This window comes from Trichomycterus rosablanca, chromosome 1 (genome assembly GCF_030014385.1).
Source record: "Trichomycterus rosablanca isolate fTriRos1 chromosome 1, fTriRos1.hap1, whole genome shotgun sequence".
Lineage (NCBI taxonomy): Eukaryota > Metazoa > Chordata > Actinopteri > Siluriformes > Trichomycteridae > Trichomycterus > Trichomycterus rosablanca.
The window spans coordinates 28,138,018-28,165,958 of NC_085988.1; the positions used below are offsets into that span (position 1 = coordinate 28,138,018).

Genomic DNA, 27,941 nt, shown 5'->3' on the forward strand with positions numbered 1-27,941 from the left:
ATTTTATTTTTTATTTAACTCATTTAACAGTGGTTAAAATAATATGCACACCATTTTTCATGAAACAGACTTCAGCATGAAAACATAAACAAATAAACAACACACCTGTTATCAGTACGAAATATCATATACAGAACCATATTAATTGTTTCAAGTTTGTATACCCATTTAAACCAATAAAAAGCTGCTGTCTTCCCTAGATGTTATAATGTGATATCTCTGAATAGCTAGGTCAAATTTCAGAGGCTGACTGTTTGTGCCAAACCTTTTAAATGTCTTAGTTCTAACCTTAAAGATATTCACTTTATTACAGTAGTATTATGTGGGAAATGACCAAGCCCTGAGTGAGTACAGAATACAATTAAAACACTACTTTAAAAACTGGACTGCATGCAGAGCTGATTTTTTTTATTATACAGTCTCATGCTTTTAGTTCTTAAATGCTTCAGTCAATCTACAGTTATTTCATTTTTTAGGATGCAATTTTATATACATTACAGCCATTCACAAGAATATATATTATATATTTCTTAAAGATATAGCTTTGAAGTTCATGAAAATTTAGTAAAGCCTATCACCAAGTTAAAAATATAATTAAAAGGATGCCAACATCCACACTTTGAGGTTAATGGACAAGAAATGCCATGCCAATAAAAATACTGTTAGCCCTAGTTTTAGTGCTTCATGCTTCTGTGCGTGTACGACTAGCCAAGGACGCCCCCTGCTGACTGTTATTGGTTGCAAACACCATCACATGCTTTTCAACAGTTGAACATTTCTACAGTTGAGCATTTCTACAGTTTTCTATTCTACAACGTGAATAGAAAAATAGTTTAATACAAACATTGCATTGAATTGTCGCAGAAACGTTTGGAGTGTTGTCTGAGCTTTTACAATGACCATTCAGTCCAACATGAAAACAAAACTGTCACCTGTCAAGTAAATGAAACAAAAGTTCAATAGTTCCCAGTTTTACACAAAAGTACATAAATAAAATGTCCACTTCCATGCATGATTTCAGCTTTTTGAATTATTTCTTGTTTGATCACACATAAATTATGAATGAACAATGCATTTGTACATAGCTCTGTACATGCTTATGCAAAAACAATTTCACACAGAGCATTTCACTGTAATGAAACTGCTTTTGTTAATAGAGAGAGAAATAAATCACTTGTCAGCCTTCTTGTCGAAGTCAAACAGATTTAGAATATCGAGCATGGCCTGCTTAATGTGACTTCCAAAACGATGAGAATCCTGCAAAGATACAATTACAACAAATTAAGACATTTCCTCACTGCTAATTAAATGTACATTTGAAATGTTTGCACACATAGTAAGTAACATGACAGGACTAAATATTCAGTTCATATTATTACCTGTACAAATATTTTAGAGAGCAAAATAAATGTATTAAATAACAATAAAAGGTGATTTTGTCTGACTTGGTAACAGCCATGCAACTCTCTTCATGACTTTGTTACCTGCTCGCTCTCCCTTTTAGTTACGCTGTAATAATTAGGGGTGCTGGAGTCTACAGCTACTCTCTGCAAAACTTACTCTTAATGATTTTACATTTCAATGACATTTTCTGTTGTTTTACCCTGAGTGGTTCTGACAGAAACTTGTTTACCCACCCGAGGTTGAATACTGCAAGTCGAGGCTGCTGTGCAAACAATGCTGCTCCTGCTAGATATGACGGACACCTTGAGGTGTTTGCACCGGAAATGTCAAGAACTCATTACAGACTTTATCACAGACTGGACTGAATAATGAATAACTCCATTTTTTTGCTAGTTATAACTTTTAGTTCAATTTCATTTTGTTTATGTATGATTTGTGTAAATCCTATTTATTCAAATTATTCTCCAGGCCACCCAAGGAGGATGGGGGTCCCTGCTTAGTCTGGTTTTTCTCAAGGTTTCATCCTGTAATTTTGAAGGGAGTTTTTCCTTGCCACTGTCGTCCTTGGCTTGCTCAACAGGGGTTTTTGGCCTGTTGGTCCTGGATTCTGTAAAGTTGCTTTAAGACAATGTCTATTGTAAAATGCGCTCAACAAATAAACTTGGCTCTCAGAAAATAGTGAGTACCAACAATATTAAAGAACAACAGAAAGTTAACTATATGTTTGGTCAGTTTGTTGTCAGTTTATTCAGACATAAACTGCTGTTATTACAATCAGTAGGTATGTGGTAGCTACTTAAGAATGCTTTGCCACTGCATGTAATCTACTACTTTAATTCAGATCTAAATACTATTAAAAACTTCTTAAAGCCCATCACAACTAATATGTTGACTATTTATTTCTTTCACATAAGACTTTTGCTTAAATAATGTTTTTAGCATTTACTCTCACAGTTTGTGCCTGTGTGTGTGTAACGTACTTAAATTTCACTGTTTAAAAACTTTATCTTATTGTTAAAAAGCCTACAGACACTCGTGAGGACTCGTTTTGTTTTTGCCAATTTTCCTCCCAATCTAGTTGTATCCAATTACCCAATTGCATTATGCTTCCTCTCTACTGATGCTGATTGAGAAGAGAGAAACTGACACATGCCCCCTCTGACACGTGTGCAGTACCGACTGCATCTTTTCACCTGCACAAGCTGGGTTCATAAGCGGATCAGCTTTTGTTACCAGAAAGCCACACCCTGATCAGCATTATCCCTTGACTCTGTGCAGGTGCCATCAATCAGCCAGCAAAGGTCGTAATTGCATCAGTTATGAGGAATCCCCATCCAGCTCCCACTTTGTATGAATAACAGCCAATCGTTGTTCATGTAGCCACCCAGCGCAGCCGGATGGCAAAGCTGAGTTTCGAACTGACGAGTGCTAACGTGTTTTTACCGCCACCTGAGCGGCAAGATTTCAATGCTTTTGATCAGTGTGCAATAAAGACCTACAACCTTAAACAATTACTCACTGTCTCATGACTGGAATGTTTGCTGGAAATGTGGAAGTTGATGAGGTCCTCTCCAAGAATAATATATGATACTCCGTATCCATCATCCGCCACCTGAAATAAGCAACAATATGCTGAATAAATTACAATTACATTAAAATACCTCTTAATGATCTGTGACAGTGATGGATAAGCACATTTTCATTAACACATCATACTATACACATCTTTACAATTGATTTGAGATATGCAGCTTTGTTATGTGTTAGTTTGAAGCACAGTTCTAACCCATCTACAAGATGGTATCAATTGTAAAGCCACATAAACATCAGCCATAAAATTGAAATCATCTGCCTACTATTATGTAGGTCCTCCAAAGTAGCTCTGACCTGCTTAGGCATGGACTCTCCAAGACCTGTGCAGGTGTCCTGTGGTATCAGGCACCAAGACTTTACCCTTTAAATTGCGAGGTGGGGCCAATATAGATTGGACTTGTTTGTCCAGCACATTCCACAGACGCTCAAATAGATCAAGTTCTGAGGAATTTGTAGTCCAAATAAACACCTCACACCCATCTTGAACAACTGTTGGAGTGTGGTAACAGAATTTTAGCAGATTTGTGTTCTTGGACTGTTGTTTACTAAAACTAGAGTAAGATAATGTTTACTATGGAAGCACTTCTGTAAGTCGCTCTGGATAAGAGCATCTGCTAAATGCCGAAAATGTAAATGACAATGTAAATGGTAGGGCACATTATCCTGCTGAAAGAGACTACTTCCGTTATGCTGTGTGTTCTGACACCTTTCTATCAAAATCAGCAATTTCTGTGGCTTCAGAGGGCTAGCCCCTGCTCCCCTAGCTCATAAATAAGCCTTGGGTGCCCTGTTGCCAGTTTGCCACTTGGCACTGGACCAGTCTCAAAAGCTAATAACCACTGCATCCTGGGAACAGCCCATAAGACCTATGTTATTTGCTTCACCTTTCAGTGGTTTTAATGTTGTGATTATTGGTATTTATGACTATTGGTAGGTAGCTCATCATACTGCTACTGTCCTGCTGCATATTGCAGTGCTTTATTACCAGTTCATATAAATTAGATTCAATACATTTATAAATTACATGAAATACATTCATAATTTTTTTATTATTATTATTTTTGTTTATGCATTTTCTCCCCTTTTTCTGATTTTTAGCATACCCAATTACCCAACTGCGTTATACTTCCTCTCTACTGATTTTGATCTTCACCCTGGAGGAGAGCAGAGTCTAACACACGCCCCCTCTGACACATTTGCAGAAGCCGACTGCATCTTTTCACCTGCATGAGGCGAGTTCATATGTGAATTAGCTTTGTGTACGAAGAGTCACACCCTGATCAACGCATTATCGCTCATCAGCGATACAACAGACAATAGTTGTTCATGTAGGCGCCCAGCCTGCCGGATGGCAGAGCTGAGATTCGAAACGACGAGTTCAAAATGTCAGGTCTGGTGTGCTAGCGTGTTTTACCACTGCGCCACCTGAGCGCCTCTACATTCGTAAATTTGATCAAATACATTCATGAATTTTGTAGATCTGCTAAGGTTGAGAAAATCAATGTTGCTCTAAAGACAACAATAAAACACTAGAAACCCATAATACAAGTAGCTTGTACAAACTAAAAGTCATGCCTTCAATCTTAAAATGGTAAAATGTACTAGTTTAGCACACTATCTTTATGTAAACTTAAAAAAAAAACACATACCGGGCCAAAACCACCACCACTGGTGACAAATTCTGGGTGCTTCTTCAGATCAAACAGATCCACCTGCTGAAGAGGAGTCTGACTGGTGGACAGTCTCCATGGCTCAGAGAGCACCTATACACATATACAAATGAGAAAAAATATTCAAATCAACGACATAGAGAAAATTATTACTGTACACATTCTAAACTATGATACTCTGGCAATTATCTAAAGTAAGAATCACTTACCTCTTTGAGGAAGGGTGAGTCAATTCCCAGGTATTTGGAAACAACGTAGAGACAGAAAAGATGACGATCGATGCCATTGCCTGTCATAGCCATTTTGTAAAGTTCCTGGTGCTTTTCTGCAGCTTTTCTCAGCAATCGCAGTCTCTCTTCTTTCTGATAGAAGAAGGAGACAACAAGAATAAAAATATAGGCCACCACATAATGAGCATAAATGCAAAAATCGAATAAATATGCAACAAGATGTCATTTTTATTAATAGCTGTCTGTATATTTAACAGTAAGGTTTTGAATGTAAGGCACAGAAAATGGGAGGTTATCGCTAAAACTTGCAAATAGAGAGTGTGAAAAAATGACAACTGTCAATTAAGAGAGATTGATAGATTAACATGCTACTGTGCCTCTGTGCCCCCAACTGCTAGTCAAACAAGGCCAAGCAGAGGGACACGACTCCTAACACGGAGCAGCTCATGGACGGCTGCCACCATGTTACAGCTGTAATGAAAGTGCTCTGTAAACATGTTGTACAAATTGTATATACCATTCATTTTTGGAGATTTCATTAGCAACACAGCAGAAGCCAAAATACCAGGTAGGACATGAATATTCAGAACAATGCTGTCAATTAGGGTTTGATTAATCAGGACCCATAACAGCAGGTAGGTAGACATCCAGATCTGTCTTCTATTAAAAATGTATGGTGCATCGTGAAGAAGATAATTAGACAATGGTGACCACAGACTGTTGAGCAGCTGAAGTCTTGTATCAGAGAAGAATGGACTAAAATTCCACTTGCAAAACTGCAACAGTTAATGTCATCAGTTCCTAAACCATTAATAAGTCCTATTAATAGGAAATGTGATAAAACAGAGCTAAACATGCCTCTGTTTCAGCTTTTTTGAGCATGTTGCAGGCATCACATTCTAAATGTGTTTATATTTACAAAATACAATGAAGCTGATAAATGAAAACACTAATCAGTGAAAATCTTTTCGTTCTACTTTTGTCAGTTAAAAAAGGTTTAAGAGGTGCCCAGGTGGCTCAGCGGGATGCCGAGATTCTGAACACCCTGATTTGAATCTTGGCTTTGCTACCGATCGGCTTGGCACCATCTAGCAAGCACAACTGGCAGTGTCGGAGGGCACGTGAGTAGCAAAATACACTCTTCAAACGCAATCAGGGATCCACAGCAGCAGAAGACAAATGGACTACTCTAAATGCATAAATAAATAGAAGAAAAAAGTTTAAGAGAATTAATAAATCACAAATTCTTCTTTTGTTGCATGTTATAACTTTTCTGGGGTGGGTAGGTGGATGTGTGGGTGGTTGGTTGGATGGATGAATTGACAGGTATCATTATCACCCTATAATATATCATGAGTTTCACTCACAAATAAAAAACTTTTTAAAGTCTCCTAAGCCTCTAATGCTTATGTTCATCTTATTAGTCTGCTATGTAAGTAAAAAAAAAAAAACTAAAACTTATAACTGGATTGTTGAAGTATGTTATGATTATGGATCTCCTACAAAAAAAAGTGTTATGAAATCTTAATGTAACAAGCTGTGGTGAAGTACAATAAGTAAAAAAAAATTAGGCTGTGCACCTGATCTTGGTTGTAATCAAAAGTTTATTCTGTTCTGTTTAGGGCTGTCGCGGTGACAGAATTTCCCCTTGCGGTATTCAGCCTGTCTCAATATCGCGGTATGCGGTTATATCGCCATTTTTTAGTTGTTTTTGAAAATTACTTAATTGATCTGGATTTTAGAGCTATATAAACAAGCTTTATTGTTAGGCTATGATTCGGTATATTATTGCTTTATAATGACAAAGATGAGACGGCTTTAAGACCAATGAAATGCGTGTTTAGGCTATTGTTAAATACAGAACAGAGCAGGGATGCGCGTCTTTTCTCTATTAAAAAAAGGTTTAAATTAGCTTCTAGCCTGGGTTAGATATACACTGTGAAACAAAAAAAAAGTGTTTAGGCTAAATATTTTAAATGCACATCTAATCAAAATATGGTAAAAAAATAGAATAAAGAATAAAGTCTGTAAGAGTTTAAACCTGCGTTATCATGCGCGCTAGACGAACCAACATGTTCACCTGATGTGTTTTAGAGAGGATCTGAGTGGGGTAGCGATGTTCCCCTCGGTACTAAAACTCTCTCTGATGGTGCTCGTTGCATTAATACACTGTAGATGTACTGAACCTGCATGCGACTTTAGAGATCAGAGAAAGTCTAGCCTGGTTATCGCGCCACTATTAACCATCTATTTAGTACATATAATTAACATAACAATATATACTACATTTCAAGTTATTATTCGTTTCAATACATTTTTATTCAACGAAAAAATGCATTTAAATCATTCCAGCAAGCCAGCAAGAGAGAATCTGCAGGCTGCAATGCCATATTAACCGTCATTAAGTGTTTTAGTACGCCGAGGCTGTTTGAATATAGTCTAAATTACAAGTATTTATTGAGTGTGAACTCAATTTAATCATTAATAAACTTGCCTATAATTCCTGTTGCGATTGTTTACATTTTAAAACACAAAGCCTGACACTCAGCAGCAACGCATGAGAACAGGTTGCGGGAAAATGTCGCTCCTAGCTCATTTTCATTATGAATTTATTTAACATTTATTACGCACGAATGTAAGCGTATAAAACAAGATGGACCTGCAACAATAAAAAAAAGGAGAAGAAAGAAAGAAAAAACGTGAATATCGCGGTGTTGCGGTTGTCCAGCATGCCCTGCGGTTGGCTGGTCTATACCGCGATATTTCAAAATTGCGGTTAGCGCGACAGCCCTAGTTCTGTTCATTGCTTTTCCACAGCACAAGACTACAATTTGGAATATTTTTATATCAAGTTTAAAAAGCCCTGGTTTAAATAATGTACGCAGTCTTTAATCTCTGTCTTGTACATATCCAACATATTAATATTGGGCTGGGTAGAACAGCTAACCATAGCTAATAATAAAAATCATCTTACTGTCTGTTTCTCATCCACCATGGCATGAACAAAGTTACAGCTCTGCATGGTGCAGGAGCGAACCGTTTCAGTCCGGCCCTCTCGGAACAGTCGTGTCATGGAGGCCTCGTACGTCAGGCAGAACTTGCCCTTATCCTGATGTTTAAGAAAGGTAAAAACAAATCTTGTCATCTTGTTTCTTTTGTCTTAAGTTTTTTTTTTGGCTCAAGCACAGAATTGTACATTTTACATGGTATTTTAGATAACTTACCCTGAAGTGGGCAAGCTGAAGAGCCATCTGAATAAAGCCATCAGGGCTGATCTTGCACTTCTTAATCAAGCCTTTGCCAAAGTTGTTGAAGGGAAAGATGTGGGAGTCTACATCATCTGCTAGGGCATTAGCTACCTTCAGTGAGCTGTTGATTACTGACTGACACTGGAAAAGCAAAAAAAAACATTATAAAACACCAATACAAAAGGCATAAAAGTAAAATAAGCTGTTGTAACAACTAGGGATGTAACAATACACTCTACCCACGATGCGATGAGATTCATGATACTGGGTTCACAATACGATTTTTTCCGGGGGGTTTTTTAAACAGAAATTGAAAACAAATTATGACAAAGTTTCCTTTTATTATTTCTCTTTAAAAAAAAAAATACTGTATTTGTGATTATCTTTTATTTATCTAAATAATGAATGTCCTTTTATTTCTGAGGTAGGTACAAACTATGCAAAACAATTTTGAATTAAGCCCAATTTGGCTAAAAAACACCGAATTTGGCCACCAGGCGTATAGCACCAATGACGTCAACAAGGAGAGGTGTATAGCGGCAGTGCCCTCTGCTGTTTAATGTGAATATCGATTCATTTTACATGTCAAATCAATTTGAATCGTGGAATTTTTAAATCGGTTATTAACTGTGGTGATTCGTTACATCCCTAGTAACAACACACAAATGATTTTCTGTAATTTGATAATTTGATCATTTAGTGCTCTACAATTTAGTAATTGTGGATTTTTGTAACAATCAGAGTTTTACAAAATCACAGTATCAGGCACCTACTGCAATACACTTAATACAATAAAGGCCATGAAAGGACCAAAAAGATTTTCTAAGAATCTTTCTACCCATATGTTCAGACCAGCCGCGATGCAACGCGACAAAGTGACTGGCTGTCATTCATTTTCAATCAGAGCTGGGGCAGCTGTAGCCTAGTGGTTAAGGTACTGGACTAGTAATCAGAAGGTTGCCAGTTCAAGCCCCACCTCTGCCAGGTTACCTCTGTTGGGCCCTTGAGCAAGGCCCTTAACCCTCAATTGTTTAGATTGTATACTGTCACAACTGCAAGTTGCTTTGGATAAAAGAGTCTGTTAAATGCCAAAAATGTAAATGATTTAGAGTGACAGGGGGCAGAGCGAACATTGGCAAAGCAAAGTGGGTGGAGTTGGCGATGTGAAAATATTAAGCAGGGATTAATCATTGAGCAGAGCGGTATGCGATTTGTCTCCGCCACTGTGAAAAGGTACGCTCCATTTATAGTTCCTAGATAACAGTTCCTACTACAGATGAAGGAAAAACATGTCCTGTTGTAAAACTTTCACAAACAGACAGCAGCGACTGCACAAACATGATTTTCTTGTCATGTTGACCTCACAGACAGTGATGCACTACACAGAGATGATTTTTCTATTTTATTTTCTCCCATTTTCTCCAAATTTTTAGCGTAGTTAATTTATCTTCCACTGCTGGGGGATCCCTGATTGCAGTCAAGGTTGATATATTGCTGCTCACGCCTCCTCCGACCCGCGTGCAGCCCGTAGCGGAACCCTTTTTCACCCATGCACTCTGCACAGGCGCCTCTCTATCTGCTAATCAGGGTCCTTACACAACGTTTGAAGACCATACCGACATAGTCCGGTCATACCTACATAGTCCAGGCATCCAGCCCTAGCAGAACCGTGCCTGCTGCAGGCACTGCCAATTATGCCTGCAAGATGGCGCCCAGCCGCCCAGTGGCAGCGGCAAGTTTCGTACCGAGGAGTTCAGAATCTCGGCGCTGGTATGCTAGCGGAATATCCCGCTGTGCCACCTGGGTGCCTCCCTCCAGGATTTTGTGTGGGAAGGAAACTCATTTGTGATCATTTTTTTTTCTATCCCTCTGTAGATACTAGCCAGTAAAGTGTGTTGTACTGCCATGGCATTTGCTTTTTTTACTTGGTGTCAGTTAAATTATGGCAACCAAGCGCCCACAGGTGATGACGACGCTGCTGGTGTGAACACAGGGCAATAAGTGATCAGTGATTCAAGCGACAAGAGGTGAAAAATTGCTGTCAGTTTGAATGTAGGGTAAGATATCCTTCTTACACAATAATAGATTATTAACCAAAAAGATAATTAATGGCATAAATTAACCATATTCTGATATTTTAGATAAAAGATACTGGATCTGGCGGGTGAGGGGTTCTGTACCTCTTCTGGAATATCCCACTGGAGGTGCTGGGGTCCTGGCAAATTAGGATGTGGTTTGCCCTTGCAGTGACCTTCCTCAGTGTAGCCCAGCCTTACAGGATCATGAGCTAACACATGCTGCAGGACACAGATCAATTAAAAACAAAATTCTAAATAGCTAGCAATGTAAAATCTGTAAATAATATATAAATACTTCTGAGGCGTTTACCTCCCACAGGTGGCCAACGATGGGAGCGTCAGCCCAGGTGTGCTCAGCATTCAGACCCATTGTTCCATTTTTATACACAATCAAGTTAAAGGACTTGTCAAACCATCTGAAGATAAGCAAATGAAATACACCATTAACATTATTCTAGTCTCCAAATATGTGCCCTAATCACAAACATTAACAAAATACTCCAGTCTTGCATCTCACACACATAGTTTTTTAGTAACATTAACCCATGTCTGCTCAAATATTCACTTCTGTAAGCAGCTCTGGATGATCCGAAAATGTAAATGTGAACTGGCCTCACTGCATGTCTTTGGATTTATGGAAAGAAACCAGAGCACCCGGAAGAAACCCACACAGACACAGGAAAAAGATGCAAACTTAACACAGAATAAACTCTGGCTGGCTGATTGCGGAATTGAACCCAGGCCCTTTTCGTTGTGAGGCAACAGTGCTACCCAATGTGCCGTCCTTAAAATTATTATTAATAATTCATTATTAATAATTCATTCTTACATTGTGAACTTTCATAAAGTCCTATGTGTACACTTTGTTTTATAAATTTTAAGTTTGTTGCTAAAGTAGCCTGCTAACCCATTTGTCCAGGCTGCTAACAAGCTACCAAACCAAAACGCCCTAAAAATGCACAAAAGTAAGACAGATACATAATCTTATCCACTCTCTCCTGACTGACCTACTAACTGCAAACAATTTTACCCTTAATACTGTAATAAAAGATAATCAGTCAGATGTATAGTGGTAGTATTATGTATTTTTTTATTATTATTATTTTACATAATTATCAAAAAGCACTGATGTGTATTGCTGTTGTGTTTGTGACTGGAGGTTATTTTATCAGACCACATGTGACATATCTACTTAAATGAAAACACTGGAAGCAGAGCAGAAATATACACTAGACAACCCAACCCATGGCAGGACAGTAACTTGAGTATCAGGAGGAAACCCACATGAACCCAGAGAGATCATGCAATGCTCTTTAAAAATACTATCCAAGAGTGGGAATTAAATCCAGGTCCCTAATGTTGCTGTGTAGCACCCACACTACCAGCTGTGTTCCCTATATAATAAACTGTAATAATTAAATGAATGACACTAATAGTGGCTGATTTGTTTTACATTTTCATCTCCTAGCGACATGAATGACTGAAACCTTTTGTCTGATTGGCTGGCATAAATCCAACAACTATGTGCATGCCATTTTGACACCTGACCAGGAGCCATTGAGTTGTCTGTCCTAATCACTGTAATTAATATCATTAGTGTGTTTGGACAGATAAGATCTAAATCTAAGGATTGTAATTCTGAATTCAAAATTCATACATTCATATTTTAATTGATTAGTTGATTATTAACAGACTGCTCATGTTGAATTGTAAGTCATTGTTGTTTCAGTTCTATTTCAGTACAGGGAATTGTGTCAATTTGATAGACTGTGATGACACATTTGCTGCTGATGCTGTATATAGAGATTAAAAGCATTAATATTAACATATTAACAAGCCATAAAGGATTAGGCATTTTGCTGTGAACCCTAATCAGTATGTATGTACTGTATATCAATATTCAATAAGACACAAAAAGATATCTTACCTGTCATAGCATTTTCCATGAAGCAGAGATTTAGCATAGCTGTCCAGGGACTGTACAGGGTTATCAGGCTCATAACGCTGCTCAGTATCGTCCAGTGTTACAAAGAAAGCAGCCTTCTCCACTGAATCCAGAGACTGCTTATTCTTTCCTCTGCTGAAGAACTCTATACGAGCCTTCGCCCAAGGCACTCTGCAAGAACCATATTTTACGGTTAAAACTTAAACTTTCCATGGGTCAACCATAATCAGATCAAATCAAATCAAATGATTTTTGTCATGAATCAAGTCTCTTAGTGGTCCTGGAGCTCATGTTTATGTGCCACGCCACCTCTCCAGGAGCACATGTTAGAGGCGGTCTGGTTTTTGGTTCCTTTACTATGATTGGTCAATGAAGCTAATGATCCACAGCTCCTCATTATAGGTAATGCTCAGGGCATTTAAGGGAGCAGCTGTGGATCCTTTAGCGGAGACGATTTTGGTTTGTCATGCTTTTGGATGGAATTCTTGATTGTTGTCAGGTCATGATTTTGACTCATATGTTGTTCATGATATTGGTTTTCTCAGTTCATGGCTTTTGGTTTAGCGATTACTGTCTTGTTCCATGTTGCAGTTTAGTTCATGTTCTTTGTTAGCATGTGTTAGCTTAGCTTAGGGTTTAGGTTGTCTAACATTGTCTTGCTTCTTGTCTATTGTTTAAAATAAATGTTGGAAACATCTCTGCATGTGTGTCTGCCCCTTTCGTGTCTTGTCTCAGCCCATTCATTACAATTTTAATTTGATAAAAATGATAAAAGCATATATATACGTATATATATATACAGTATATAGACAACGTTCTTTCTGAAAAACAGCATTTTGTTTCTTTCAGTGGTGTTAATACAAGACCAAAAGCTGTTTTTAATTAGTTTTTAAAACAAATAGCCTTTTTCATTTCATGTTTAAATCATATGTTTCACAGTTATTAAGCCAATTTTGGAACAAAATAATTTTAATGCAAATGACCATAAACCCATAAAGCAAACATACAGAATGAACCAAAAGATTTTATGCACTAGAAGCATCAAAATGCTCATTACAACTGATCATTTATTTATTTAGTATTTTAATAAATACTTCATCCTTGTGAGGATCACAGGAGGTCAAGTAGCACTTGAAAACACGAGGAGCACATGGTTTTACACCATGAACTGGTGGGACACCACTCTAGGGCAGCGTTCCCCAACCTTTTTTGCACCACGGACCGGTTTCATATAAGATATAATTTCTCAGACTGATGGGGGCGGGGGGGATTTAAAATAGAATAACAATACTACTCACAAATGATGGAAAATCAGTGGGAACGCTGCAACTCGATGCTCCCACCTAGGGGTAATAGGAGACAATAACACCCGAAGTGTGTTGGAAATGGAGGTAGTGTTTTCATTGCTTCTGTGCGGCCCGGTAATAAATGACGCACAGACCGATACTGGTCCATGGCCCGGTGGTTGGGGACCACTGCTCTAGGGCATTACACAATTATTCATTTACTCATTTGCTCATGCCGACAGGCATCTTAAAGCAGCCAATTCACATTCCATACATTGTTTTTGGAGGTAGAAGAAACTTAGCATTTAGCCAAAACCCACAAAGACCCACAAACTGACCATGTTTTTCTGGTCAATGCCTTTTTCTGGTCAATATTTTTTTACTTTACTTTTTATCCTTTTTTTCTAGCATACTTTCTACATCGTTTAGGAGATGGAAGCTAATAACATTTTTGCTGGCTTGGTTTGTGCTGGTTTGGTCAAGTTCAGGTTAAATGTCATGTGACATCGTTCCAGCCTTCTCACCTGTCTCCTGCCGTGAGTGCAGCCAACTTTTCTTCTCCAGGATGAGGCTCAGACTTATCTGCCAGAATGCGTTCCATCTGCTGCTCGATCTCTCTGGGCAACAGCAAACGGCCATCATAAAACATCCACACTTTGTAAAAGCGTCCCTTGTGGAAGACCACAATGTGCTTGCTCTCATTCACGTGCTGAATGACGTCTACTCGGGAAGACATACAGGAGAAGTGTGAGTTCTCAGAGCTGTAAGCATTCATTTTAGTTTTTACTTCTTATTACCTATTAAATTGTGCTTGAGCAATTGCGTTTGACAAACTGTTCAGCTTTCCTACATTAACATGTATAACATTTTTGTTAGAATTTAGGAAGAAGTCAGTACAAGAAAAAACAAATGCATTAAAACAATGCATCAGGTAAATTTAGCTTAGTTTTAGCTGTAACGTTAGTTAACATGCCATCATGTGTTGATAGTACAACTGCTATATGTGCATAATCTTGTCCACATGTTACATTTACTTAGTACCCTGTACCCTTTTTCTCTCTCAAACATGGCCAATTGATTACACCGATCAGCCATAACATTAAAACCACCTCCTTGTTTCTACACTCACTGTCCATTTTTTCAGCTCCACTTACCATATAGAAGCACTTTGTAGTTCTACAATTACTGACTGTAGTCCATCTGTTTCTCTGCATGCTTTGTTAGCTCTTTTTTATGCTGTTCTTCGATGGTCAGGACTGCTGATGTGACACCTCACTGTCCCTGCTGGACTGAGAAAAGTCCACCAACCAAAAATATCCAGCCAACAGCACCCCGTGGGCAGTGTCCTGTGACCACTGATGAAGGTCTAGAAGATGACCAACTCAAACAGCAGCAATAGATGAGAGATAATCTCTGACTTTACATCTACAAGGTGGACCAACTAGGTAGGAGTGCCTAATAGAGTGGACAGTGAGTGGACACGGTATTTAAAAACTCCATCAGCATTGATGTGTCTGATTCACTCATACCAGCACAACACACACTAACACACCACCACCATGTCAGTATCACTGCAGTGCTGAGAATGATCCACCACCTAAATAATACCTGCTCTGTGGTGGTCCTGTGATGGTCCTGACCATTGAAAGAGCTTCTATATGGTAAGTGGAGCTGATAAAATGGACAGTGAGTGTAGTAACAGTGATCAGTGTATGTGTTAATTTTATAATAAATTGGTAACATCTGTCAGATTTGATCAAAACATATAGATTATAATATAATATATTATATTATAATATAATAATATAATATAATATAATAGCTTTAAATTAATACCAATCATAAATTAATTGCATAGCAGTTAGTCAAAGACGCAATCAAAGAATGTAGTTGGTGAGGTTATTACTTAAAGCTTAATTAAACTGAGCAGCCGTTGTTGTTGATTGTATGATAGGTGGAAGAACCTCCTGGTAGTAAAAGCTATAAAGCAATAAACTATAATCTGCCATCTGAATCTAACATCTGCTTATAAAAAGATATCAGACCTATATTCAAACAACAAAACAGGCCAAACACATTCTGCCTACATTAATTAACACACAAACAACAGCTGTTTTCATGTCTATTAAACACAATGATTAATCGTTCACAGTTCAGGCTGAAAATGACATTAAACCCCTTGTATTTAATAAATGGTAGACCTACTTCAGCAACAACAACTTTTTGTAGCTAAGGATCAATCGTCCAGACACTAAGGCAGTAACTAAGGCTGCCAAATCAGTTACATCAGCATTTTATCAAAATGAAAGTATGAGTCCTGTTTTATATCAGTTCTATAGTTCAGAATAATCAGACAGTTGTAGCGCCTGTGTTTGAGGTTTCAATAAGTGATGAACAAAATAGCTCCACCAAACAGCCCTGACTAAACTAATACACCAAAAAATCCAAGTAAACAAAGACTATTTTAATTGATTAGCACAAAGCCATAAACCATAAGATCTTGATACAATAATCTTTTAACCTATATATATATATATGGCATGGTGGTGTAGTGGGTAGCCCTGTTGCCTTGCAGCAAGAAAAGCCAGATATTTAATAAATTTATTCAAAATACTCATTAGACCAAAGGTTCACAACCTTTGGCTAGCAAATTTTTCATTTCACTTTTATGTAATACTTTTTTTTCCTGGTCAGGTCATGGCAGGTCTGGTTCCACTGGAAAACTCTGGATGCATGGCAGGAATACCCTGAACAGAGCGCCAATCTATCACAAAGCCAATCATGTCCTTGTAGACACCCTGATGGCCAATAGCACAGCTAAGATTTGAACCTGGATATCAGTAGTGGTAGGCAAGCATAGTAGAAGAGCTAATGTTCTAAATTCATAATACATACTTCCATGACTAAATTCAAGCAAGTTAAGCATGGACATAAAGATTCAAACCAAACCCATAGTGAATTACCCCACATGCAGTTTCATACATGCATTATAATCAACCCCAGACACATTTATGGATGAAATAGAGGATTAGTTCGGATGGAAAATGAAAGTGCAGGAGCAGAGGACGGGAAGAGCTATACCTTCTTCTACACCTGGCACTCGAGAGGTGTTGAACATACGTTCATACTGGGATGAGCACATGGGAATAGTGTTTAGAGCCATGAGCTGCAAAGCAAGAAGAAGAGTCATACACTAACAGATAACACAGGTACAATCCCAAACACAGATACCTATGGAGGAAGTGAAGCACCGGATAAACAGGCGATAAAGAAACAGACAAAATGATGGGAAAAAATGATGGACAGATGGCAGGAGATGTTTATATAAGAGGAAGTGAGAGAGGTATTCCAGAAGCATTGAGATGCAGCCTCACAGCACCAACACAGTTTTAGAAAAACTCGATGTTTGAACGCGAGTTTTGCTTTAACAGTTGCTTTAATGATAAATATGGGTTGCTCATTTACTAAGCAGCAAATTATTCCATGTTTTATTTTATTGTATCCGAATGGCTTTAAGGTCACATGATTAGGTGAGCATTATGTGCTCCTTTAATTTAAATCAATGCTAAATGCTTCTGGTCGTAAGTGATGTGAGGCTGCATGGGGTTGGGTAGTCCGCTGCAGGCTTTTTTTAAAAGAACCACGAGACACAGATTGCGGATCACTCGGCTCTCTCTCTCTTACCTGTCTCCATGCCTGGGATGCGGGACGTGTTAAACATCCGCTCCCATTGTGCCGAACACAACGGCACTCTGTTCTCCAGCAAGTAAACCTGTGCTCATTTAACACAGTGATATCCGAGAGCAAAAAAAAAAAAAAAAACACAGCACTGTTTAGGGAGAGATCTTGATATGTTCATGCACAGTGGTGAAGTTAGAATAGAGACAAAGAGGAGGATTGAAGGTAGAGAAAACGGTCTTGGTTAAAAATATTAAAACAGCTTTTACAATGTACAAACCCCATTTCCAAAAAAGATGGGACATTTTGTAAAATGCAATAAAAAGAAGAATGTGTGATTTGTTAATTCTTTTGAATTTTTTATTTACTAATAAAAGTTCAAAAGAGATTTCCAACGTTTTCACTGATCATCATTTTGTAAATATATACACATTTTAAAATGAATGTCTGCAACACACTTGACAGATAGTTATAGTAAACATTTCCTAGAATACTGAAGTTTGAAAACAATCCACAATGAGTAGGTGAATTGGTAACAGGTAAAAGGAATCATGATTGGATATAAAAGTTAGATCCACCTCAGAAAGTCGGTGCAAGCAATTATGGGTCATGGCTCATCACTTTATGCCAAATCATATAAGAAAATTGTCAATCAGTTTAAACATTTCTCAAAGCAAGACTACAAATAACTTAGGTCTTTCACCATCCACTGTACAATGTTGTGAAAAGATTCAGTGAATCTGGAGAAATCTCAGTTTGTGCAGAGCAAGGCCGGAAACCACTTTTGAATGTGTGATCTTCGAGCCTACAAATGGCACTGCATAAGAACTGCATAATCATGATACTGTTATAAATATAGTCAAATGAGCTTGGGAGTACACAGTCCACCCCTGCACCAATAATGCAAACTGGTATTACACAAACTATTACACAAAGCGAAAGCCAAACATTTGTACTATACAGAAACATCGGCAAGTTCTCTGAGCCTAAGTTCATCTCAAATGAACCAAAAAGGTGTCAGGTTCTCCGTGCCAAAAATAAAAAGGACCATCCAAACAACAGTGCAAAAGCCAACATCATCCTGGTATGGAGATGCATCAGTACTCACGGCATGGGTGACTTTCATTTGTGTGAAGGTACCATTGAAGCAAAGGTGTATATTAGGATTTTAGAGAGACATCAAGGTGATGTCTTCTCCCTGGAAGTCCATGATTATTCAGCAAGATGATGCCAGGCCTCATTCTGTATGCTACAACATTCTGACTTCGTAGAGTGTATGTGCTTGACTGGTCTGCCTGCATTCTTATTATTCTAGAATTATCTAGAATGGTATGGTGCATCATGAGGAGAAGAATCAGACAACGGTGACCATGGACTGTTGTGCCCCTGAAGTCTCACATCAAGAAAGAATGGACAAAAATTCCACTTGCAAAATTGCAATAATTAGTGTCCTCAGTTCCACAACCATTAAAAAGTCTAATTGAAAGGAAATGTGGTGGAACACAGTGCTAAACACACATCTGTCCCAACTTTTTTGAGTGTGTTACAGCCATCAAATTCTAAATGTGTTTATATTTTTTGATAAACACAAATTAACAAATCAGACATTCTTTCTTTATTGCTTTTTACAATATTTCTCAACTTTTCTGGATATGGAGTTTGTATATTGATGCTGTCTGATTGCAAATATGTTGAATCTTCACTGTACAAAGGGACCCTGAGCATACACATACAATATGAGATTTTCAAATACAAGGTTTGCAACTGACAAGTAAATAGCAAATGAAAAGCTGTTAAATTATTTAACTTATATTTCTATATAAAGTGCTAAATATGTTCATGTTGCATACAGTGATTACTGTGAAAATAACAGCTTTGGCTTCGCATCAGTATTAGTATCTTACTGCTTAACATACTGCTTATGTTAAAATATGTATAAATACCAATTGACTATTAGGAACATTTCACCCCTAATATGAATTAATGTTTAGAAATAACAAGGTTCCCTGGAAGCTTGTATGAATCGACTTCGCTGACACTAATTGTATAACCTTAAAGGACAACTAATATTTAACTAAATAATAAGATCCAGACTACTAACTAAGATTCTGTCTGTTCTGTCTTACAATGTATGTGTGTTAATTATTTTCTTCAAGTTCTTCATTAAAGAAGCCTCATCTGGCTGACAGAGTAAAAGGAAGTAAGGTTGTCTTGGTGCTGAGAGAAACTCACAGGTTTGATCTGGGCTCGATCCAGCATCCTCCTGTACATCATGAAGGCATGGATGGCATTGCCTGCCCTGGCAGCTTGCAGATGAGTAGGAAAAACATACAGAAAGTCCTGAGGGAGTCAAATTAATAGATCAATTGCAGTTAATACAAGATAAATATGATAATGCACTTGTAATTTTAAAGCTTTTTGGTAGCTGGACAACTGTAATGTGACACAGTACGTAGATACAATTGATGTGACATTAATTAACTCGCAGGTCATTTACAAATTAAAGTGAATGGCAGTCTTATTTTTATGTCTGAAAATATGACTGGTCAACAATATACATAAAGCAGCTTTAATTATTAATGTGGTGTAAAAAATTCTATGTCGTTAAACTTTGTCTCCTAATCTCTTGTTATGATCTCTGTGCTTTCTCTGTGTGTGACATTGTTCATAATCCAGCAAGCTTTACACTGGTGACTCAGGTGGCACAGCAGTAAACATGCTAAAAGAGCACTGTGCACTATTTTCCACCATAACACTAAAAAAATACATATTTATACATGAATGCAACTGAAAATATGACTCACTAGGAGCTAATAAAGTTTTTAGGACAGTGATATTAAAATTATTTAGAAGATATAATGATGTTCTAGCTGTACTACATGGTACATATGCTATTTAAAGAACTACATATGGGATTTTTGTGTTATAAGATGATATTAGATGATTAAACATTACACCAGTATGCAATGTTTAAATAGTTTTCAGAAAAAAAATCAACATAAAATGTAAATATTATCCATTAAAAAAGTGGAGATGCTACTTCGAATTCATGTGTTTGAGTCACAACAATTGCTAAGAAGTGTAATAAATCAATTATATAAAACTATGATATGCTTCCAACTTTGCAGCACCAATTTATAAGAGGCCCCTTCTTGTTCCAGCATGACTGTGCCCTTGTGCACAAAGCAATGACTAGCAATCACTACAGAAACAAAAAAGAAAAGCTTGGTTTAAAAACACTCCAGTGACCTGCACAGAGCTCTGACCACAGTCCAACTGAACAGCTTTGGAATGACCTGGAACATCAATTGAGGCTTGACCAGCATCAGTGCCCAACCATACAAATGCTCTTTTGACTGAATGAGCACACATTTCCACAGACACATTGCAAACCCTTCACAGAAGAGTGGATTTTTATAGCTGAAAAGCTCATATATAAAGTCATTTGGCCATACAGTGTAATACCAACCATATCTGCTAACATAGCAGCTGTAAACACAGGTGTCATGGATGCAATAATTAAGCCCCAAGGAAATCTGATGAAACCTCTTTACTCTCTCTCTAGATCACATAGTGTCTTTCCCTGGACTGTTATGCATTTTACCACAAACAAAAATTAAAGACAGCTTAAAGCAAGACACAACAAAAAATAGCATAAAAATGTCTCAAGATAAAATATTTTACCTACACTGAATGCTTAAAATGCTACACCTACCATTTATATGAACTTTAAGGTTATTTTAATTCTGTATGTTATTATTATGACATTAAGGTGATAATAACATGGTAGTGTAGGTTGTACTGGTATGCATGTGCAGCACTGTTGTTGGGAAATTTAAACTCCTCAATGTCAATACTGGGAGAAAAAAAAAGCCCCACCAAAAAAAAGTCAACAGCATGATCACAGGTGATCATTAAGTGTCCACTGATAAAAGACTACAGAAAGACCACACTGTGCATGGAAAAAGAGAATAAGGTGTAGTCTTTTACTGTGAACTAACGATGGGTGCTAACAGGGTGTGTTCCTAAGAAAGAGGCCAGTAAGTTTAAACAGTTTTAAAAATCCAAACAACACTGCTACACCTGATACATATATACCAGAGCACACACAGACACCATACCATGACATTACCATGTTAGTGTCATTGCAGTGCTGAGATTGGTCCACCACACAACCATCATTAGGTTAGTAAGGATCGTATGAGGGTACCTTTCAATTGATAAATAAAGTACGGGGGGGGGGGGGGGGGGGGGGGGGGGAATGAATGTGAAAATCCATCCTAGTTTTATCTAGTCATAGATTATATCAAAATAATATGATTACTAAGCAAATAATCCAAACTGGAGCTAACATTTTTTTGAGTTCATGTACCTGTTCTGATGCAGTTCATTTTATAAATAGGACATAGGCTGGGTGTGAAAGATTTAGGACAATTTTGTCTGTATGGACATTTTATAAATCATTTTAATGGAACAATTTAAGAATATTAATTTGAACATATTTAGGATAATTTTGTGCTCTTCTGAGATCCTCATATCACCCATTAGTAGATTGCTTAGTGCACGTAGAGTAATGATCAAAAAGAAAAGCCATTATCTGATTTCTTGTAGTTTTTAAATTATTGTACACATACTAGATGTACCTATACTTCTTTTAGTAAATTACTGTAAAATTTTTAAGTAAACATGATAAAGTGAAGTGTGAAGAAGAAGCAGTGGAGTTTGCATGTTCTCTCCGTGTCAGCGTGGGTTTACTCCAGGTGCTCCGGATTCCTCCCACAGTCCAAAGACATGCAAGTGAGGTGAATTGGAGATACAAAATTGTCCATGACTATGTCTGATATAACCTTGTGAAATGATGAATTTTGTGTAATGAGTAGCTACCGTTCCTGTCGTAGATGTAACCGAAGGGTGTAAAACATAACGTTAAAAATCCAAATAAACAAAAAAACCTAAACTTCAATGACATACTAAGGACGAATCGTTTATTCCTATTTAAAAAGTCAGTGGATTTACCATTGCATAGTAGTTGCTGTTAACCATGAGGGGTCCACGTCCACGGAGGTAAACGTACTCTTCCCACCAGTCACTGACCTATAAAAAGCAACAGTGAAGTTATAAAGAACAATGTCAAAAGACAAGGCCGTATCACACAGGTACCATAGATACAAACAGTATTAACTTACATAATTAGAGGCCCACCAGGCCTTAAGCTTCAAGTACCACTGGAGTTTTGGGCCCAAGTTCTTCTCAAAGTCCCTTGCCAGGCCTTCCATACGTTTAAACTGTTCTTCATCCATAAGAGAATGCACTGATTCAAGGTACTGGATAAACAAAACAAATGCATGAGTATTTCTATATGCTCAAACTCAATCTTTTTCAGGCAAATATTTTCTACTTCATAAACATGTCTGTAAGGGACTTACTCGTTTTATGGTGTCCTTCACTGTGGGCACGGGTAAGTGTGGCAGTGAGCTCTGGAAGCTGTACAGCAATGGCTTAGGGCCAGAGAACAACTTCACCAGCACCTGCAGTGACGATTCACATAAATGAAATTGGAACACAGCAGCATGCCATAATACTGACATGCTTGTTTCAGGGAACAAATACAGCGCACAGCTTTCCAAAATACAAAACAAATGCAACAATAGTTGCAATAACAAGGACACATATACACAAACTTCCTAAATGTTCTCTTCACCTATGTTTACATTGTTAGAACAGGGTGTGTAGTGGTTTAATGGCCTTGTCTGGGAACTCACCAGCCATATCTTGGTACTTAAGGATGTGTGTCCATGCCGATTATGCATCCAGCCATGCCAGGAAAGCAGAGATTTTAAAACGCTCCTCATAACAAAGATGATGGTGACCCATGCCCCTGTTCCAATCAGCAATCCACCAACAATGCGCTGGGTGTCCTCTGTTATGTATTTACTGCAAAGAAAAAAACAAACACCACACTTCTGCATTAATCTTTCTGTATGTGACTTTTTAAACTATTAGTAGTAAGAAAGATTTCCCCATAACTGATTATTAAATAATAATATATACATAATAATAAAAAGTGAAATAAGATGATCTTATTGTGCATGGAGACAAATAGAAACATGCTGGATTATTTGAGCTGTACCCTTCACTTAGTGTAAAAAAGAAATTCTACATGCCAAGGGTTTTAATCATATCAGGACTTACAGCAGGAACAAAGCATGACTGTCGAGTCCAGCAGAATGATATTTTTGACAGTAGCTCATTTCTTATAGCATTCAGTAAGCCATGGATAAGTAAATCAATATGTGAAATGTGACATGTGAGATACCAATATGTGAAAAGGTGGGTGCATCATATTAAGTAGGGAAAATTCTAAAATACAATATCTACTGTAAATATATCTACTTGACTCCTTATGGCTTATGGGTCACTTTCATTTATAATTGACTAATTTCTCAGATATATATCATTTACTTTTACTCAAATATGAGAACTGAATAGGGAAGTAACGATACACTCACGATGCGATGCGATTCACGATACTGGGTTCACGACAGGGACGTAACTACAGGGGGGGCAGGTGCACTGGGGCCCATGGCCTTGGCCCTCTACGACATGAACTCAACCACTCACCTCACTGCGCCCCATTGGCTGCACTATATATATATATATATATATATATATATATGAAATTTGTGTTCACGATATGATTTTTTTAAACTGAAATTGAAGACAAATTATGTTTCCTTTTATTATTTCTCTTAACAAAATAAAATAAAATACTGTATTTGTGATTGTATTTTACTTATCTAAATAATGAATGCCCTTTAATTTCTGAGGTATGTACAAACTATGCAAAACAATTTTGAATTAAGCCCAATTTGGCTGAAAAACCCCGAACTTGGCAACCAGGCGTATAGCGCCAGTGATGTCAACAAGGCGAGGTGTATAGCACCAGTTCCCTCTCCTGTTTAAGTGAATATCGATTCATTTTACATGTCATAAATCGTTACACCCCTAGAACTGAACGTTCTGTACAACAATAATTTGCAAAAGCAACAAACAGTGTAGACCTGGAGCTGTTTGATGCAGGAAATGCAACAAAGTCATTGAAGCAGAACAGATACATTTTACACATAATGTTGTGCCTTGGAGAAAATGTTAAGTTTTATATTCAGTGGTCAACTTGGAAACAGCTTGCCCAGTGATATTTAAAGTTTTGGTGTTTTTGGGCCAATCAACATGCGTAAAGGAGGGCACAATTTGTCTTTTTCTGTAAGCATGAGTGTACAAATGCCCAAGATTGGCAAGTGTCACTATGAATTAGGTTAAAGGCCTTTGACCAGAAGAGTACTGTCCCCACAGTCAATCAAGGAGCTGGGTTAGTGATGACATGGGGAGGTTGTTCTGCAGCAACTGGCAATCTTTCCCAAGTTTGTAACACGGCAGCTACGTAAGCAGTTCGGCAGCTGATCCACATTAAGAATTGTGTCCTTCTGCGTTGCCATTTTGGCCGGCAGAGAGGGCACAGGGGCACAGATGATTGTGACGTTTTTTTTATCAACAATCTCCTGCACCTCATATGCATTAATTCAGGAGGACGTTTTTCTATATATCATGGTTTATCCCTTTCAGACTTGCCAGGTCCAATGTTGCCAAATGTAAACATCAAGCTTTATCTGTCTTTGTATTGGTTAAATGTGTTTTTTTTATTTACCTTACTGGTATGTGAGTTGTCAGTTTTGTGATGAGTCCTAATGAAGGGTCTATCTTGGCGTACTTTGTATAGGTCATATATCCTCCAACAACAACTAGAAGTCCAGAAGGACTTCCAGGGTACACTCCGGTCATTACACCATTCTGGAAAAATACAGGAAGGAAAATGTTATCATGTACTAAAAGCCAAACACCAAGAAATATCTTATACAAAAGAGGCTACAAGCCTTATTTCTAGAAAAGTTTGGACACTTTATAGTAATGCAATAAAAACTAAAACCAAAACTAAAACCAAAACTAAAACGTAATTGGTTATATTTCATTTAATTGATAGAAGTACAAAGAAAACTTTTTCAGTGTTTTACTGACAAACTTAATTGTATATTTTGTAAATATAAAAAACAATCAAAAAAGCTTAGTGTGGCTCTCCATACGCAATATGGCTATGGGCCATATAGACTGAGCGGCCAAACCCAAGAAACCAAAATGAAAGAAACAATTCGGTTAGTAAACTGAGTCTGCCAGTGAAAGAAAAGTTAAATATTCCTATAAGTGAACACAATCAGCCCTTTTATTAAATGACTGTTATCAGCCCTCTGTCAACAATGACCACATTCAAGATATATTCTCTAGATCAATGTATGTCATATTTAAGGCAGGTGCAAAGAAGCGGTTGGCAACTGCACACATTAGGGGTTGGGCATGTGTCTGCACCAGTAGAGAACATATATAACAGGTAATTGAATACAACTATTTGGGGAGAAACACAAAAAGAACCCTTAAAGAAGATTTGGAAATAAAATTATTATTACAGTAGACCCTTGAGTTACGAAACGAAATTCAACATATATACAGTGAGCGAACATTTGGACAACGGACGGTGTTTTTTTCGGTGTTTTGTAATATTGAGTATATTTTGTAAAATTCTATATTAAAAAAGAATGTGCAGAGAAAGCATAGTGGTAAGAAAATGAAAAAAATCTATTACTATTTGGTGTGTTGTATGATTACTCCTGCCAGTAGCCGTCACTGAGGGGACAGTGAGTGAGAGAGAGGAAGGAAATCGGCTAAGTAAAGTATTCTTCCTTTTTATGCAATTACACCTACAAAATACAACACTATTGAAATAAAAAAGGAAATAATAGAGAAATATGAGAGTTATTGCTGTTTCTGGTAGATATATTTTATAAAAAAAGAAGGAAATTTATTATGGTGTATGGTACAGCACACGTACTGTACTGAAATGTGTTTTTATGTACAGTACAGTACTGCTACTGTGTATTGTTGTTCATTATTGTTTATTACAGGAATGTCTATTCTATAATTTAAAATTTAAGGGAAAATATACTTGTATTTATAACAAAAAAGACCATTTAAGTCATTAGAAAGGTTAGGTAAGGGGGTGGTTTGGGAGGTCTGGCACGGATTCTATTTCTAAATAATTCTATTTACATTATTACTTATGGGTTTAACTAGGTTTAACTAACGAACATTTTGACTTAAGAACAGCCCTTCAGAACCAATTAAATTCGTAAGTCAAGGGTCTAATGTATACATACAAAGATTAAAATAATACAATTATAACTTTACTTTTGTTCTTAATTCAAATGTGTGTGTGTGTGTGTGAGAGAGAGTGTGTGAATATTTGCAGTGGAGGTATATTAAATAACAAAAACAAAAAAGGTTAAAGGAATATTTTAAAGAATGTAAATGTAAACTTAGTAATGACTTCAATATGCCATTTATACACAGAGAAAGAAATGCTGCATAATTCATATTATTGAAATACCTTAAATCTAGTAAACCTCTTCTTCCAGGAGTGCAGGCCAGAAAGGTAGACCTGTCGTAAAGCCTCGTGACACAGTTGCAAATCAATGCCATCGGGAGTGACAGTAAACTGAAAGGCCACCGCCTGGTGAGCTTCTGCCATGTTGGCTCCAACCTTTTACTACAAGAAGTGGAATAAGATAGCATTTATTATCTTTATCACACTTTGTTATCTGTACGTAGTAACATGCTCTGTAAATGAAATAATAAAGGAAAACAACCAGCTGTTGTTAGTCATTGTGGTGAAAATTTACATTTTAAATTTGTTCATTAAGTAATCAAGATTATGGAAAACCTGTGCAGTTTACATCCTTCAGTCCTAGCACTGATCCCTTAAAGTTATATTTTCTTATACTGCACTTGAACTGTCAAAATGGATTTTTAACTTTTTAGTTTTGGGCAGATACAAAGAAGGAGTTTTCCCCTAAGCAAGTAAAACATTTTATTGTTTTACTGGCAACTGCCAAAGATAATGAGATTTTGTCAAATGTTTTGCCTTGGAAATAGCTAATCCCACTTAAAAAAACACTGCTAAAACTGCAGTGCATTTCATGTACAATGGTGTTGTTAACTATAAAGACAAGTGAACTAGCTGTTTGAGGTATATTGTAATAGATGTATAATGTAATAGTACTATACAAAAACTCAGATGCAGTAGCCAGAATACTTTGCCTCTCCATCAGCAATCTCCAACCAACAACCTACAAATTTCCCTTTAAGATTAATGATTATGCCATCTGAAATCGGCATTCGTACTTGACCAAAGTAATGACAATTTCTAATCTGACCGAAAGCTGTACTCTTTCAGGCATAATTTGGTCCTTTTATAATATGTCCAGGGCAGCTGTAGCCTAGTGGTTAAGGTACTGGTCCAGTAATCGGAAGGTTGCTGGTTCAAGCCTCACCACTGCCAGGTTGCCACTGTTGGGCCCTTGAGCAAGGTCCTTAACCCTCAATTGCTTAGATTGCATCTGCTAAATGCAGAAAATGTAAATGTAAAATGTAAATGTCCAAAATAAGACACCTGCAGTCTGGTGACCTGGGATTCGAGAGGTTGGGTTAGATTTAATCTAAGATCCATTTGTTTAAAGTCAAAGGTAATCTCAAAAGTCTTTGCACAAACATTCAAAGGCACTGATATTCTACTATTCCACATGTACTTAATTGCTTTAAAGTTGACTGTTAAAGGCGACCAGTGACATTCATGACTGCTTGGTAGGATATACTCATTGAGATGTCTACAGAGATTCCAAGACTAATAGATAGATAGATAGATAG

At 37.3% G+C, this 27,941-nt stretch overlaps 1 protein-coding gene across 2 annotated transcripts; it reads right to left on the reverse strand.

The window, feature by feature from the left end:
- On the reverse strand, window positions 1-26,780 carry cpt1ab (carnitine palmitoyltransferase 1Ab (liver)). Of its 2 annotated transcripts, none has more exons than XM_062990977.1 (18): window positions 26,626-26,780; window positions 24,838-24,980; window positions 22,895-23,066; window positions 22,559-22,660; window positions 22,319-22,456; window positions 22,149-22,226; window positions 19,365-19,472; window positions 16,536-16,620; window positions 13,979-14,174; window positions 12,151-12,339; window positions 10,534-10,639; window positions 10,326-10,442; window positions 8,122-8,286; window positions 7,872-8,006; window positions 4,877-5,029; window positions 4,647-4,760; window positions 2,924-3,016; window positions 1-1,257 (listed from the first exon to the last, which is right to left on the reverse strand). In XM_062990977.1, exons 1-18 carry the CDS (start codon window positions 26,764-26,766, stop codon window positions 1,171-1,173), a joined length of 2,322 nt encoding a protein of 773 aa, XP_062847047.1. In that variant the 5' UTR covers window positions 26,767-26,780; the 3' UTR covers window positions 1-1,170. The 2 variants fall into 2 exon arrangements, with proteins under 2 accessions (XP_062847047.1, XP_062847048.1); XM_062990978.1 differs by lacking the exon at window positions 16,536-16,620 and adding an exon at window positions 17,139-17,226.
- Window positions 26,781-27,941: the final 1,161 nt, after the last annotated feature.

Coding starts and splice junctions, on each gene's coding strand:
- cpt1ab (XM_062990978.1), bottom strand. CDS start 26,766: ATGGCAGAAGCTCACCAGGCGGTGGCCTTTCAGTTTACTGTCACTCCC. Junction 12,340..13,978: donor GCACTCACGGCAGGAGACAG/GTGAGAAGGCTG, acceptor TGGTTCTTGCAG/AGTGCCTTGGGCGAAGGCTC. Junction 1,258..2,923: donor AACATTCCAGTCATGAGACA/GTGAGTAATTGT, acceptor GTATCTTTGCAG/GATTCTCATCGTTTTGGAAG.